Here is a 16,999-nt window from a genome sequence, read left to right on the forward strand (position 1 = left end):
CTGTGATGAAAAATGAACAGTGTTGATTTCGAATCTATGAGACTAAAAGACATGAAACAGGGCATGGACATAATTGAAATATTTACTTTGGCGTTCCTATGTCTAGTGAAATTTTATTGCCATGGCTATTACATTTTAAAAGTCTGCCCTGAAGTACATAATACATTATAACTTTTCTGCAGAATATAATTTACAATATATTCATTCTTTATGAAATGATCTGAAATAAAATAATGCAACAAAAATATAAAACATATTGAAGTAAATATAATTGTGGATTAATAATTCTGCTCTGGAAATAGTGGCCAGCATAAATGAGTACATACCTCACACATCTCCCTTTAAATAAATACTTTCTATAGGATGCTATTCAATAAGACACCTGTCTGTATGCATTATAATAGTCAATATCAAAGCTAAAACTGGTAGACATACAGTAGACATATTTGTGTTATCTTACAAAATTAGTTTAATGATCTAAAACATTAAACCATGAAACATTAAAAAAAATAAATAAATAAATCAGTTAGGGGCAAACACTTTTCGCACCATTATATATAATATATTATATACAATACATTATATACAAAAAAAAACTACCACGAGACCACAATAATTAATTAATTAATATGGTATAGAGGCTCTTTTTTGCAGCCAATACAGCATCAATTATTCTTGGTAATGACCTGCGCGATGGACAGAGGGAATTGAGTTATTCTTCTAGCAGAATAGTGGCCAGGTCACTATGTGATGCTGGTGGAGGCAAACTTTCCTGACTCCCTTCTCCAAAACACCCCAAAGTAGCTCAATAATATTTAGATCTGGTGACTGTGCAGGCCATGTGAAATGTTCAACTTCACTTTTATGTTCATCAAACAATTTTGTTACCAGTCTTACTGTGTTTTGGTGCATTATCATCCCAATACATGGGACCGCCTTCAGGATACAATAGGTGCGTCCCAAACGGCAAACTATAAATAGTGTAAGTACTAGGGATGTAACGGTATTGTAAATACCGTCATACCGCAATATTAATTTTTTTCGATATTACCGAAGTCGCATGACTCGGTAAAACTATAGGTCTTCTGAGAAAATTTGCTCAGGCGAATGAAGCGAACGGGAGGTAGCGAAAACTACAATTGCCATCAGCCCATGCTTGACCATCATCCCTTGCGGTCTGTTGTCGCTACAGATCCAGTAATGAGGAAATGGAGTGTGCTGCTAGAAGCGGGGATGAAAAGAGCTGGAAAACTCTAAGGCCCTGTTTACACTAATGCGTTTTAGTTTGAAAACGCATAAGTTTTGCTACGGTTACGCCAACCGTCCACACTACGCCGGAGTTCTCGAGCGCCGAAAACGGAGCGTTTCGAAAACGCTGTAGAAGCCGTTTTCATTCTGAAACGCTGCTGCTCCGTCTCAGTGTGGATGATGGAAAACGGAGACATCTGAAAACGGAAGCGGGGCTGCAGACATTCGCCTCTCTGATTGGGGCTTTTCCTGAATATTAAGTAGCCTAACACACACAGTTCAGTCCTGCATTATCTCCGTGTAAGTTCAGACTTCGCAAGTTTGATCAAGGCTGCAGTCTCTTCTTCTCAGTTTGATATGGAAAAGCAGATTATACCGAGGACACGGGTAAATCTTCAAAGGGAAGAGTGTACTTTATAACTTCATTCACATCACCCTGGCTTCGTTGTTTCACTTTGTCAACAATAAAATGTAAACATGATTTAAGGAACTGCCTATTTTCATTTTAATATTAGCAACTTAGACAGCAGACATGTTGAGGCGTCGTGCTGCATATATGAGCACACCCTCTCTTTTGCTGAGTATCAGTTTTAAGAATCGATAATGGCCATTTTAAAAGTATAACATACAATAAGTTTATACATTATAGGAAATAAAGGCAAGCGATCAGTCAATATACAGAATGTACGTGGTTACATTAATCATTAACTTATCTTTGCGCTCAGCCAAAACACGTTACCTGAGAACAAGTAATAGATTCCAATGCCCAAAGTCAAGGAATATGTCGTTAGATAAAGACAACAAGATAAATGAAATATCCCGTTTAATAAATATAGTGAGATTAGATCCAGCGGGAGATGCTTGATGAGAAGTCCGACTAGCAGAGCTCTCATCTGGGTAGATGGGCTGAGTGTGATTAAATGTTGAATGTGATGAGTTTTCAACAATACTAAATTGAAACTTTATTTTTTACATGGTTTAATATTTTTTTTGTTATTAAAATTGAAGTTCCTGTTTCAAAGCTTACAGATAGATGGCTAATTTGTATGTCATTGACACTTTTGGCACTATTTTGGAGTATTTTCATAAGTTTTGTTTTTTCCTGTAAATGATTCAATAAATACCGTACCGTGACATTCATACCGAGGTATTACCGTACCGTGAAATTCTGATACCGTTACATCCCTAGTAAGTACGCATTCACGCTGAAAACTCTAAAAATGATAAGTGCACTTTAAATACCAGAATGATGGACTTATTTAACTATTAAAACATGCACTCAACAGCCGCTGCTTTGCTCAAGTAGCAGAAGGGGCGGAGCTTTCAGGCACTTATGTTGGATGACTTGGATTGTGAAAGCAAAATTCTTCTACGAGAGTGATTATACCGCCTCCAGATGGTGAATGCGGTTATACTCAGGGCAATTTTATAGGGTAGTTTTGTCATTTATTTCACAAATTTGGCAACCGTCAAACGTCATCAGGGAAACGGTTTGAAATTCAGCTTAGGTAAAAAACCCTTAGTGTTCTATTTGGGATGATACTACATACATATACTATACTGTTGAATGTGTTAGTGCATAAGTGCATAGAGTGCCATTTAGGATGCAGCTAATCTTGGAACCACTAGACATGGTCCTCCACAATGGTTTGGTAGCCCTTGGCAGTGATGCACCAATGTAGCAGAAGTATTGCGCTTAGGCAATGTCATGATATTGCAGACCAAACAATCACTGATTCACCCCCATACTTCACTCTGGGCATACAACAGTCAAACACATTTAAATCTGCAGTGAGTTGGGCAGCTGTGGTTTTATGTTTTTTAAATATAATCCGGGTTAACACCCGGACATCCCTTTGAGACAGCTTCCTCTTGCAATCACAGTTACTCCTGTAGGACGTGGTTCATCCTTCTTGGTGGTATGCTGAGATTACCCTGGATAGCGTTGCTCTTGATGCATCACAAAGACTTGCCGTCTTGGTCACAGATGCACCAGCGAGATGCACACCAACAATTTCTCCTCTTTTTAATACTGTTATGTCACTCATAATGTTGTGTGCATTGCAATATTTTAAGCAAAACTCGTTCTCTGCTAAGTAAACCTTCACACTCTGCTCTTACTGTTGGAGTTTGCAACCAATGAAGATTGGCTGGTCAAATGTAGCCATGAAACCTCAAAAAAAATGTACATTGTCCCACCCCTGTATATATATTTCCATATTTACAAATATTTTTACAAATATTACATACAAATTATTTTAAGTTTTTGTGAGTAATGCAAGTTTGTAACCTACCGCAGCCATGATCTCATTTGCAAATTCCTGAAATTGAGGTGACTTGGGATCATTCATGGCATCATCAAAAGTGCGGTTCACTCGTAGGGAACTAGCAAAGGTTTTAGCTGGGAAAAGAAAAAAGTTACACTTACAATTTTTGTTATGTTCCTTTCATTATTGATACATGGCATGGACATAATTGAAATATTTACTTTCGAGTTCCTATGTCTAGTGAAATTTTATTGCCATGGCTATTACATTTTAAAAGTCTGCCCTGAAGTACATAATACATTAAACTTTTCTGCAGAATATAATTTACAATATATTCATTCTTTATGAAATTATCTGAAATAAAATAATGCAACAAAAATATAAAACATATTGAAGTAAATATAATTGTGCATTAATAATTCTGCTGTGGAAATAGTGGCTAGCATAAACCACACCTCACTTTGTCTCCTTAACCAATCACCTACTTCGTAAAATGTATTTAAGGCAGACCAGCCCTCTAGCGTTGTTCGTCTCATTCTTTAGAACCCACCCTCCCCTCCTCTGTTTCCTTGCTTCCCATTCACAACCCTCTCTTCACTCCTAGGTTGAATCGGGGGTTCAATCAGTCTACCAAAATATTACAGAGACGGTACCCTGACTCTGAGTCTCTGGGCATCATCGTAGGATGTCCGATCAACCTACCTACCTGTTCAATGTTTATCCTCTTATTTCCCCTCCCGTTCATTCCACTGTTCTCTTAACATCCCCTTCATCCCTACAATAAAGTCTAGCTCAAAGTGTGGCATGGTTTATGCTGGTGAAATGCAACTTAAAATAAGAGTGATTCAGTATGATGGCCCCATGTGAGGACAAATAGGGCAAGTGAATGAAAGAGGCTTGACAACAGGTACTTACTTTCCACACAAACATTATTTAAAAGAACAGTTCCTGCCAAGCACTGGCAGACGGAGTTCACACAGACACTGAGTGATGGGCAGGGCACTGTAGGACAAGTACCTAAAAGGGGGGAAAAGGAATGGAACTTAGTGTTTATGAATGTGGGACATATTAAAGACATTTATGTACAACACTGCATGCACATTATATTTGAGAAGTACACAATCACATTCATTCAAACACACCTGGTGTGGTGGTGTTAGTTGGGTTAGTAGTAGATACGATGGGTCCAGTTGTTGAGTTGGTTATAGGTGGTAGAGTAGTATTTCCTGGAGTAGATTGTGGTGGTGTGGTAGCATTTACTGTTGTATTGCTCCCTGGTGTAGTAATGGGTGTTGTTGTAGCATTTACTGTGGTATTGCTCCCTGGTGTAGTAATGGCTGGTGTAGTAGCATTTACTGTTGTGTTGCTCCCTGGTGTAGTAATGGCTGGTGTTGTAGCATTTACTGTTGTGTTGCTCCCTGGTGTAGTAATGGGTGGTGTTGTAGCATTTACTGTTGTGTTGCTCCCTGGTGTAGTAATGGGTGGTGTTGTAGCATTTACTGTTGTGTTACTCCCTGGTGTAGTAATTGTCGGTGTTGTAGCATTTCCTGTGGAATTGTTTCCGGGTGTAGTATTGTGTGGTGTAGTAGCATTTACTGTTGTGTTGCTCCCTGGTGTAGTTATGGAGGGTGTAGTAGCATTTACTGTGGTATTGTTTCCTGGTGTGCTAGTGGATGGTGTGGTAGTATGTACTGTTGTGTTGCTCCCTGGTGTAGTTATGGTTGGTGTAGTGGCATTTACTGTGGTATTGCTCCCTGTTGTAGTAATTTGTGGTGTAGTAGCATTTATTGTGGTATTGCTTCCTGGAGTAGTATATTGTGGTGTAGTTGCAATTACTGTGGAATGGTTCCCGGGTGTAGTTATAGGTGGCGTAGTAGCATTTACTGTTGTATTGCTTCCTTGAGTGGTACTTTGTGGGGTAGTAGCATTTACTGTTGTATTGCTCCCTGGTGTAGTTATGAGTGGTGTAGTTGCATTTACTGTGGTATGGTTCCCGGGTGTAGTTATGGGTGGTGGTGTTGAAGCATTTACTGTGGTATGGTTCCCGGGTGTGGTTATGAGTGGTGTGGTAGTACTTACTGTTGAATTGCTCACTGGTGAAGTAAAGTGGGGTGTAGTTGCATTTACAGTGGTATTGCTCCAGGGTGTAGTTATGGGTGGTGTAGTAGCATTTACTGTTGTGTTGCTCCCTGGTGTAGTAGTGTGTGGTGTGGTAGCATTTACTGTGGCATTGTTCGTTGTTGTACTGATGTGTGGTGTGGTAGCATTTACTGTCGTATTGCTCCCTGGAGTAGTTTTGGGTGGTGTAGTAGCATGTATTGGTGTGGTCATGGGTGGTGTGGTGGCGTTTACTGTTGCATTGTTTTCTAGAGTAGTTAAAGGTTGTGTAGTAGCACTCACTGGTGTAGTCATGGATGGTGCAGAAGTGTTACCTGTTGTATTGTTCTCTGGTGTAGTTAAGGGTTGTGTAGTAGCAATTACTGGTGTAGTCATAGATGGTGCAGTAGCATTCCCTGATGTATTGCTTTCTGGTGTAGAAATGGGGGGTATAGTAGAATTCACTGGTGTAGTCATGGATGGTCTAGAAGGACTCTCCGTTGTACCATTCCCTGTTGTAATTAAGGGTTGTGTAGTAGCATTTACTGGTGTAGTCATGGGTGATGCAGTAGCGTTCCCTGTTGTATTACTTCCTGATGAAGTTAAGGGTGGTGAAGTAGCGTCACCTGTTGTAAAGTTCCCTGGTGTAGTGATGGGTGGTGTGGTAGCGCTCCCTGTTGCATTGTTCTCTGGTGTTGGTAAGTGTGTGGCTGAGGGTGACGTCGTGGCATAGTTTGCTGTTGTATCGTTACCTGATGTGGTTTGGGCGGTAATTGTGACATTGCTTGGGGTTGTAATGGATGGAGCAGTGGTGTAGCCTGGTGAGCTAATGAGAGGAGATGTGTAATTGCCACTTGTAGTGTGGGGTAGAGATGTGCTGTTGCCTGACTCAAGGAAATTAGTAGTTGTGCTGTCCCCTGGTGCAGTTACAGGATCGGTTGTTGCATTCCCCGCTGTAGGTTCAAGTGGACTTGTGATGTTGGCTACAGGTGCAGGTGAAGTTGTGGCATTTCCTGATGTACTCACTGATGAGCTTGTAGCATTAACTAGTGGAGTTGTGGATGAGCTCGAAATGCTGTCTTGAGTAGATGAGAGTAGAGAAGTGACATCACCACGACGTGTTGTCAACAGAGCTGAAGTTGTAGCACTGTTTGGGAATGCTGTACTTGTATTCCCAGATGGAATGCTTGGTGCTGTTGGCCACAAATACATCATTAGGAACACTTAAAAGGATAACTGTATAAGGACATGGGTCTCTATTTTAACGATCTAGGTGCAAAGTCTAAAGCTCATGGAGCAAAAGTATTAAAGGCATGTTGGAATCCACTTTTGCTATTTTAAGGACGGAAAAATACGGTTTGCGCCACGGCTCATGCTCTAACAGGGTTGTGATATTCTCTTAATGAATTATGTGTGTGTTTTGAGCATAACTAGCATTAAACCAATCAGAGTCTCATCTCCCATTCCCTTTAGGAGTCAGTTGCGTCATGCCATGGCACATTTGCTATTTACATGGCAGACTTTGTAAGTGGAAAAACTGAATGCTTTACTAGTGAGAAAATCTGACCATCTGCAGTGCTAAGACAAAGAATAAGCCTCCTCCATTCGGCCTCTTTCTCTTCACTCCTTCACTTTCACAGAGTAAGGAAACGGTCTTGTACGAATTCCACTGAAGACATTCACTAGCCTACACATTTAATTTCACTTGTTAAGCACAAATATTTGTTTAAAAACTATTTCTAAATTCAGTTCTAATTTCCAGCAACGAATACATGAGCAATAATAATGAAGTGTGGTCAACAAATTGAGTTATATCCAAGCACACGTCCTATGCCTCATATAGTCCAAAACACGACAGGTGGACAAATCTAAGCTTGTTTTTATTAAAACAAATATAAATTTGCAAAGAATTAATAATAATAATAATAATAACAATATACAAAAGCAAGTTGTCATGAATAAACTGGAAAAAGCCCCCCAAGATAAAGATACAGAGTTAGTGGCTTTTATATTTATGTAGAAAATAATACATTTTGTAATTTTTTTCTTGTCCATTCTAGACCAGCAGATCCATGAGTCCACAAAGCGATGCAAATGGATTTGCTATTTAAACAACGTGGTGCAAAATGGGAAAATTAGGGTTGCATTGTTCTGAAAATAGCAACACATTGCACCAAATACATCTTGCTCCTTATTGCGCCGGGTGTATGATAGGGCCCATAAGGGTTAGTTCACCCAAAAGTGAAAATCCTGTTATTAATTACTCACCCTAATTTTTTGCTAATCCCCTAGACCTCCATTCATCTTCACAAAGGAGGATATTTTAGATGAAACCTTAAAGCTCTCTCAACATATATTAAAAAGCAAAGTCATGGGATAAGGAAACACGATGTATAAGCACAAAGCAATCCATCTGACTTCAGTGGTTCAACTGTAACCACAGGAACTTCCAAGAACAAAACTGTAAAAACAACTTTGTTCGCCAGTGTCTTCTGTATCAGATCAGAGTGTGTTTACTATGGGCTATAGTAGTGGCAAAACATTTGTCCACCATAACAACGTAAGAACGAAGATATAGGTAAAAAGAGAAGTATTTATAGTTTTTTGGCACACAAAGGTGTTTTTAAATATTTGTATGAAGACAATTGAACCACTGAATTTACATGGAATGTTTAGACAATGTTTTTAGATCCTTTTCTGGACTTTAAATGTCTCGAGACCAGTAGTGTCTATGGAGGATAAAAGAGCTCTCGTATTTCATCTAAAATATTTTGAATTGTGTTCTGATAAATAAAGGTATCCTGGGATTGGAAAAACATGAGGGTGAGTAATTATTAATATCATTGTCATATTTTGATGAACTAACATTTAAACAATGTAAATAGAAAATCTTTGTCCACCCTAACACTTAAATCAGAGGCACTAACTTTGTTGTTTTTGCACTGTGTGTGTCCAGTGACAAACTAAAAGGAGCTCCCCCTCAAAACACCAGGGCAAAAAAATGTTCTGTTTATTGCTGTTCTAGCTGAGTGCTTGTTTTGAATAGTGTCAAGTCTAAAATAAGTGTAATAATTATTATAATTCCATCAATGTCTGGCATAGGATTCAAAAAATCTCCTAAAAAAAATGCAAAGAAACTGTAAGTAAATTCGTTTTTCAGCATACAATATGAGGGTGCTTAAACCTGTTCTTGGAGGGCCACTGTCCTGCAGAGTTTAGTTCTAACCCAAATTAAATACACATGAACCGGCTAATAAAGGTAATTGTTCTGGAGCTTGTTTGAGTTACACTCTGCAGGACACTGGCCCTCCTGGAGCAGAATTAGACATTCACGATCACTCTCATTCACTCATTAATTCCCTGCTTTAGCAGGCGTTGCCACAATGGAATGAACTGTCAATTACTCTGTTTTACCGGTAGATGTTTTAGCCTTCCTGCCTCAACCCAGCCCTAAGTGAGCACATCTCGTAAAATACCCATACGCTCTCTCATTCACAAACACATACTCATGTCCAATGTAGTTTATTTAAGTCACCTATGCCACGTGTCTTTGGACATTTAAGGTTTACCACTTCCAATTACTACTCATAATTAAAATCTAACTTGATTTTGTGATTTGGCTCATGTCCAGTTTCCTTACATAGAAAAGAGAGGATTTATGCAACTCAGACTTTTTCTGATTAAGTACACCCAACGCAATCTCATGGAAATTAGTAACTTTTTGATTTAGGGGCTAAATTGAATGAATTCGTACAATTTAATTTAATTTAATTTGTACAATTTAGTATGATTTGCTTATCAACCAATGACGGTTGGGTTTAGGGGCAGGGTTGGGTGTCACGCCTCCTTTTTAAAATCATACATTTTCGAACAACTCAACTGGATTCTTATGAATTAGCCACTAAACTCATAAAACGTAAAGTACTTACGTTTCCTTGTGAGATCAGGCTGGTACACCTATATAGATTTCTGGAGAGAGCAAAATACGTCCCAGGAGCTGATTTTATAACACTTTTTGTTATCGCAAATCAACCCGAGGTCAATGTGTACGCTTTTTCAGATCTCAAATTTCTTTCGCAAGTCCTATTCGTGCCTGCTCTTTTCACGTAAATCCACAAGAGGCCGCTGTTGTCTGATTTACTGACTGACCGATCTCCCACCCACCCGCTTCCCTTAACCCAACTGCAGTATTTTAAAGAGCAATCCAGAATTTTTACCATTGTTTTCAGATTTTACCACATTCTTACCCTGTTATTTACTTGTTTATTTAATTTTTTTGGCTTCTGTTTTTGCCAAACAAAAACATTTAGGAAGCGTTCTTCATTGGACTCAACCCTGTTGTCGCGATCAACTCCGCTCTGCGTCTCAAGTCCGTCAACATACTAGTAACAGTGGAAAAGCCGTCCATACAGAGATAAGTGGTCAGCTGGTAAGTGAGAAAAGGACCGCTGTCATACCGGCCCTGTAGCATTCGTTTTAAAGATGAAAGGCAGCCATACGTAGCTCTGGCTACATAATTTGCAATCCAGAAACGTATATAGGGCTATGTTTTCAGAAAGAGACTATGTTGGATTTACAACGTATTCCTCAAAATTATACGTGTGAAAGCCCAAACCAACATGACACCCTAAACCAGTGGTCACCAAACTTGTTCCTGGAGGGCCGGTGTCCTGCAGATTTTAGCTCCAACCCTAATCAAACACACCTGAACAAGCTAATCAAGGTCTTACTTGGTATACTTGAAACATCCAGGCAGGTGTGTTGAGGCAAGTTGGAGCTAAACCCTGCAGGGACACCGGCCCTCCAGGACCAGGATTGGTGACCCCTGCCCTTTACCCTTATGTTCTTCATCTGAGTCTCTATTTTCGTGACATTATTCTACTTTGACATATGGGCCAAATTCTACAAAAAGCTCACTGTTTGGCAGAAGTGCAAATGACTGCTCAATGGGGGCACTTGTCAACCTGCTTCTGGAAGCTAAAATGTTTAATAAGTCGTGTGAACTAAACAAACGTGATAACTGTTGCAAAATATATCAAAATTAATTTTATATGGCCTGTACTACTGTAAGGGTTCACTCACACAAAATGTGTTTTTCCATTCTAATTTGCTACTTTTACCATTGCTTTTCAAATATACATGCTTGACAAACATACAGGATATGCTTAGGTCTCACATCTTCACAACATGAAGTGCTGCACAAATGAGCATTTTACGTCTGAACTTTCAACACATTTGTTTCATGTTTTCAGGAACAAACTTGGCTAGAAGTTTCTGAAGAGTCTGAAGACCTTGATTAATTGATTTAGCTGTCTTTAATTAGGGCAGGGAATAAACTCTGCAAGACAGTGGCCCTCCAGGAACAGGTATGGGCACCACACTTTTTTCATGGCAACCACTGGTTTATAGCATGCTATTAGTAACAGATCCGCCATCACTATGGAAATGACCATGTGAAAGTAAGCATTCACCAACAAATATTTGAATTAAGCTGTAGATATTTTTTCAAAGACAAAAGCTCTTTATACTAAAATGTTCAAATAAAGCTACTGTTTATTTATGACTTTGAGTTATAGTTCCTCCTCTTAAATGATTAAAGCCCATTCTCACATCATTAAATAAACAAAAGAATGTGAAACCAGTATTAAAAGCAATATGAGTGGAGATTTTATTATTGTGCAAGCAATGGAATTCTTTTTAAATATATAATTGGTCACTTTTTAATTAACAACATTAAATACTGCCTTATTACCTGCCTATTATTAAGATATTCCCAGTTTATTGGCACCTATAATGTATAATATTATTTTACACTCCTAACCCTACCCAATACCTAAACCCAACTACTACTGTACTTTACTAACTATTAAATCGGGTGGTCCAGAGTGTATTTTAAGGCTTGCCTGTATTTATTAGATGCAAAGCAATGTGCTCATGCTTCACTTGTAGAAAATGACGTTATTTTTTCATATATCTTACTTTCATTATATACAGCTACTCAGCTAATATGAAAACCACTGTCATGTTTCCTAGTTCCTCCAAAAGCCCGCCCTCAAGAGGCTCTGATTGGTCAGCTAAAATAATGTGCTGCGATTCACAGATCAGCTCCACATCACCAGGACAAGCGTCACGCCCCTACAAGCAGGAGTTTTTAGCCGAATCCAGCACTGAACTGGGAGAGATTCTGGAAGCTGTCATTTGTCAAATGCTTTTATAAATCTCTGGAACATAATTCAAATTAAACTGTAAGCACTTCTCTCTTTGTGTTGTGTCCTTCGGAAGCTAAAACAGAACGAGCTCTGTGGAATATACAGTAGCAGCATTTGGATGCTTTCTCTGCTATAACATTACAGCTTCTCTGGCCACGCCCCTTCGCTGTGCAGTGTATATGCGCATGATAAATGCATGTAACCTGAAATGTTTGTGATCTCATTAACCCTGATGTTTTTTTTTTTGTTTTTTTTGTAGTCCCCAAACTTCATTCGCTGTAGGCTTTGCTAAGCTAACTCTGTAAAAGCCAATGTCTCCCTTTGCATTGAACTTTGATAATTACTTTGAGCGTATTACATTACAGAGATGTTGTTTATGTTTCACACAGCTACATTTCTTATCAACTGAAGTTTAAAATATGATATCGTAGAGGACAACCCTTTTAACTGAGCTTAAAGTCTTATTTAATGGGTTGTTAATAGTGTGAATTGTACATTAAAATACACTGTGAGCATATATTCATTATGACTAACATGACAGCTTCACCTGATGATGTTAAAGAAAAGTTTTGATGAAACTAAACAGTTTTGTGTTGGGAGCAGTTAAGATGAACTTACCAACAGTCATGGTGGGATCACTAGTGGGTGAGCCTGTGGCATTTGCATCTATCTCTGTTACAGCTGTGAAAACACAGACAAAATGGTATGAACAACAGATATACAACAAAAGCATACAACCTAAGACACAAAATTCAATTGTCAGTCAGTTTCCTGTAAGTATGTTTCTTATAATCCAATCAGGCACACTCTGTTAATGATTCAGCGGTCAATAAGGAACTATTTACTGTCAGACGCAAAAAATGCATCACATCCTGACAGTTATTTCATTATTTTCCAAGAACAAACAGTCATACGGAGTGACTGCCACCTGCAGTTATATGCTGCCTCAGTTAATACCTAGCAACCACAAACAAAAGAACAATACATGACAAGGAAAAGTGAACTCCTAAACACACACACAGCCGCCATGTACCTATTATAACTTACTTTCAGAATGAAGTCGGAAATTCAAGTGCGGACATAGAAAGAAAGTTATAGAGAAATGAAGAACTATTAAGCTATTTGCATAACTTCCCGGTTATATATTAATCTAGTTTTCCACACACCTAAATGGTCACACAGACCTCTTGATTCACAGTTTACCCAGCAATAAAGTCACATTCATTCACGCTTAATGGAGAAGAAAAGGTCAATAAAACGGAGTTGAAATAGGCTTTCATTATTTGTTTAAAAACTATTTAGGCCAGATTAATCAATCAATAGTGATGTTTCCACTCAGTTAACCAAAAGGAAAATAATCATTTAAAAATAAAGAATAGTCATTTAATTCATCCCACGTGTACAAGAGAACACAACTGCACTTTGTGGAAAACTAGCACAAATTATAAATAAAATAATAATAAAATAAATGATGCTACAAACGTGGAACCCCCTGTAGCTTTCCCTCCCTTCATAATAAATGTCAGATAATTATTTGAATAACATGTAATGTCATGTTATCTTGCTTTCAGTAATGGATGACTTGTCACATAATCTTGTTTGGGAGGTTATTTAACCAAATCATTTAGATGACAGACTTTGGCTCAACAACATGTTAAATGTGTGCACAAAGACAGGTTCACTGGTTTGTCCACAGTCAAGTAACATGATCTGTTGTGATGCAGACACAGGAGCTTTTCATTGTAGATCAAATTATTCATTTAAATATATGTGTTTCAATTAAAGCTTGTTGACAATTTTATTATCATGCATAAAAAAAATTCTCATGTAAGCATTCCTGAGCACATGTTAGGATTTTATGCATATTTGTGTTTCCATTCAGCTTTTTTTCAAGCAATATCCCTAGATTGCTATGAAAAAAATGCAGATGAAGTACAACATACAGTGGTGGCCAAAATACAAACATTTAATTGGCATAGTTTTCTGTTGTTTCTGAGGAGTTGGCCCTTACAACCCACATAAATTGTATGAAATATCTGAGCAATTTCAGTGTTACGGATGTGACGTTTGCAGTAAACTCAAAGCATAAACTCACATAGAAGGTATATGTTAACATGTTAACAAAATATCAATCTGCAAACATGTTTTGTACTTTAAATGAGGAAAATAAGCATGTGTTATGGATGTGACAAATAAAAAATTGTCTGCGGGTTTACAGTCCACAACATACTTTGTAGAAATTCTGTGAATTAAACTGCACAATACAAAATAAACAGTGCTAATCAAAAGGAAAATAGTTCTCTCTATAAAAAAAAAAAAATGATTGGTTTTATTTAATTGAATATTTTCACATTTTTGAGGAAAAATCTAAAATGTTGTGGATGTGACATCTCTCTGTTATGGATGTAACAGATGTGAAATTGCCACTTGTGACTTTGGTAAATCAAATAAAATAGTTTGAAAACACTGACAGAGACATTTTTTAGTATTTCTAAAGTACTGTAAAATACTTGCTTACCCAAAAAACCCAAAAACAGTTTCTGTATTTTGGTGAAAAAAATAAAAAATCATGGCAAGGTTGACATTTGCATGTAGTTTTCCCTACAAATATGAATGTAAAAGAAAATTGGCAATGACTATAGCTAATGTATCTTATAAAAACTTTTAAAGACCTAGCAAAGGTCATTTGAAGTAAATCAATTAACCTGAAACAAAGCAGTCAAATGTTTGCACTGTCTATTTTTGTCTATCTGTGTCTATCTTTGAATGTAAATCTGGCTTAACAGATCTGCATATCATTAGGTAAGTTATTAAACAATGCATTTTTAATAAATGATGATATATAGATTCGTTAAACAATGCTATAACCTTCATTTACTGTGAATTTAAGGAGATTATAGGTTACAATTATGTCATCGTTTGGAAACCAATAATTAGTGACTTCTGTGGTATTTTTTTTTCTACTATGGATGTCAATGCTTCCGGTTACTAACATTAGTACCACTTGAGAGAGCTTGAATTTTATATGAGTTAGAATTTTAGGTGAAGTGTCCCTTCAAGGGGTTTCTTAAAAAGTAATGATGCACCAGACGTTTAGGCACTATGTTTAAATTACAAACATCTGTTTCTGTTTTAGATTGAGGGCAAATGTAAAAAAATAACTGACACTCCTGAAAATGGTGTGCATGCATACATATATTTAAAATATCAGATCATACAAACGTGTATGCTTCAGAAATAATGGTATTCCACATTTATTTCTTGAGTATAAAATGCACTATTAATAAAGCCCTATTAGCATACTACAAATCGCATGTAACCAAACCTGAGGTAGAAAAGAAAAAAAGAAAAGAAAAAAAAACACCCCGGTTAAAATACAAGACTGCTTGATCTTGCATTGTTTTATTAAACAGTGGCATTAATAAAGCATCTTGTGTGTTTTCTCAAGGGCAGTGCATGATTTAGGGTGATTAGCCTACTACTTGCTAATCCTTTCCAGACACAAAAGAGATGAGTGGGTTATGTAAGGTCCAGTTCCTGCTCAAAGCATCACCAGAAAACTAAAGCTGAACGAGGAATGAGACTCTCTGGGTCAAAGAGCACATAAGGTTTCACTTCTGACCAGAGCAGAGGTCGGGTCACTGATGATTGTAATGGAATTTGAACTTTCGACAAAAAATCTCCTCTAATTAAGGTAGTAGTTTTCTAGACAGCAAAGGTTGTAAATTTTTAATTGTTTCATGTTCATTTTTTTACATTAATGTAAATGTAACTAAAAAAGCTATAGCCATCTAATATCAAGTGGGTCATATATATTATAATAAAAAGTTACCTGAAATATATAGTAAAAAATGTCTAATATATATTTTATTTTATTTTATTTTACAGATATATTTAGAATCTACAGATCAAATAAAACAACATCAAATAAAATAACATAATATAACCATATATATAATTATTATCATATTTTAAAATAATTACATAACTACACACCTAAAACTTACATTTATAAAAAAATGAACAAGAAAAAAAAACATAGCAGCAATCAATACTAGAATACAGAAAAATATTCACTAAACAAAAAACAACAACAAAACAAATTCATTAAAAACTAAATAACTAAATTAAAACCAAATGATCAGCATATCACATCAGATTTTCTTTAGACCTTTAATAAAACAACAGGTATTATAAAGTGTTTGTAATATATCAGTAAAGCAATGAACCTTCAATTCTTTGGGTCGTTTAAGAATTCTACTACACACTCATAGTAAGCATTCATTCCGGTCAAAGGAAATGAAGCTGCTTCAATTCTGTTACCAGAGGAGCTGATGTCTCAACACTCTGTCCTCCAACCAAATTCCACTACTGATACATACAGTAGGACCTCTATTTCCGAATGTGTGTGTGTGTGTGTGTGTGTGTGTGTGTGTGTGTGTGTTTGGGTGTGTGTGTGTGTGTGTGTGTGTGTGTATGTGTGTGGTAGGAATAATCTCTCACACAGAAACACACATATTAAACTTGCGAACCATGCGTTGTTAAATTTAACTGTAAGATTACATTTTATTTAAGAACTATTTCAAAATGAATTATGTGCAATGTATGAATTTAAAGTCTTATAACACCATTTGTCATTGAAATCTATTATTTTATATAATATAAAATAATTATTATTTTATATTATATTTAACTAACAGGGACTCTTTATAGTATTTAGATGTTGATCTTTTTTATTTTGGATAAAAGTAATTGCTATATATATATATATATATATATATATATATATATATATATATATATATATATATATATATATATATATATATATATATATATATATATATATATATATATAAAAACTTTCATTCTACAAAAAAAAAAGCATTTTCACACTATGAATTATTTCTCACATTCACACTATAAATTTAAAAAATAGACATTTGGTCACGCTTCACACAGTGTAACTAACTATTCATTTAAGTACTGAGTAGCATTAATTAATAGCACATCCTTGATATGTTTAGGGTTAGAATGTGGGTTAGGTTTGGGGTTAGTTGCATGTAATTATAATAAATTATAAGTTCACAAATTGTGTAATTAGGAAACTTTACCAAACAAAGTGTTACCAAACATTTCACTTAAATATTCTTTGAGGAACATATTATTTGTATACTG

The 16,999-nt window shown here is 36.6% G+C and overlaps 1 protein-coding gene across 10 annotated transcripts in view; it reads right to left on the bottom strand.

The window, feature by feature from the left end:
- si:ch211-198m17.1 overlaps positions 1 to 16,999 on the bottom strand; it is a 40,289-nt gene that overhangs the window by 12,657 nt on the left and 10,633 nt on the right. For 4 of the 10 annotated variants that reach the window (XM_002661209.7, XM_068219287.2, XM_005164163.6 and 1 more), the window contains exons 2-5: positions 12,440 to 12,502; positions 4,658 to 6,805; positions 4,431 to 4,532; positions 3,543 to 3,649 (exon numbers count right to left, since the gene is read on the bottom strand). In XM_002661209.7, the coding sequence (XP_002661255.2) occupies positions 3,543 to 3,649; positions 4,431 to 4,532; positions 4,658 to 6,805; positions 12,440 to 12,502 (2,420 nt within the window). The remainder of the gene's footprint in view (positions 1 to 3,542; positions 3,650 to 4,430; positions 4,533 to 4,657; positions 6,806 to 12,439; positions 12,503 to 16,999) is intronic. The other 6 variants (XM_073944820.1, XM_073944821.1, XM_073944819.1 and 3 more) reach the window with 2 other exon arrangements.

The sequence above is a fragment of the Danio rerio genome, chromosome 3 (assembly GCF_049306965.1).
Source record: "Danio rerio strain Tuebingen ecotype United States chromosome 3, GRCz12tu, whole genome shotgun sequence".
Lineage (NCBI taxonomy): Eukaryota > Metazoa > Chordata > Actinopteri > Cypriniformes > Danionidae > Danio > Danio rerio.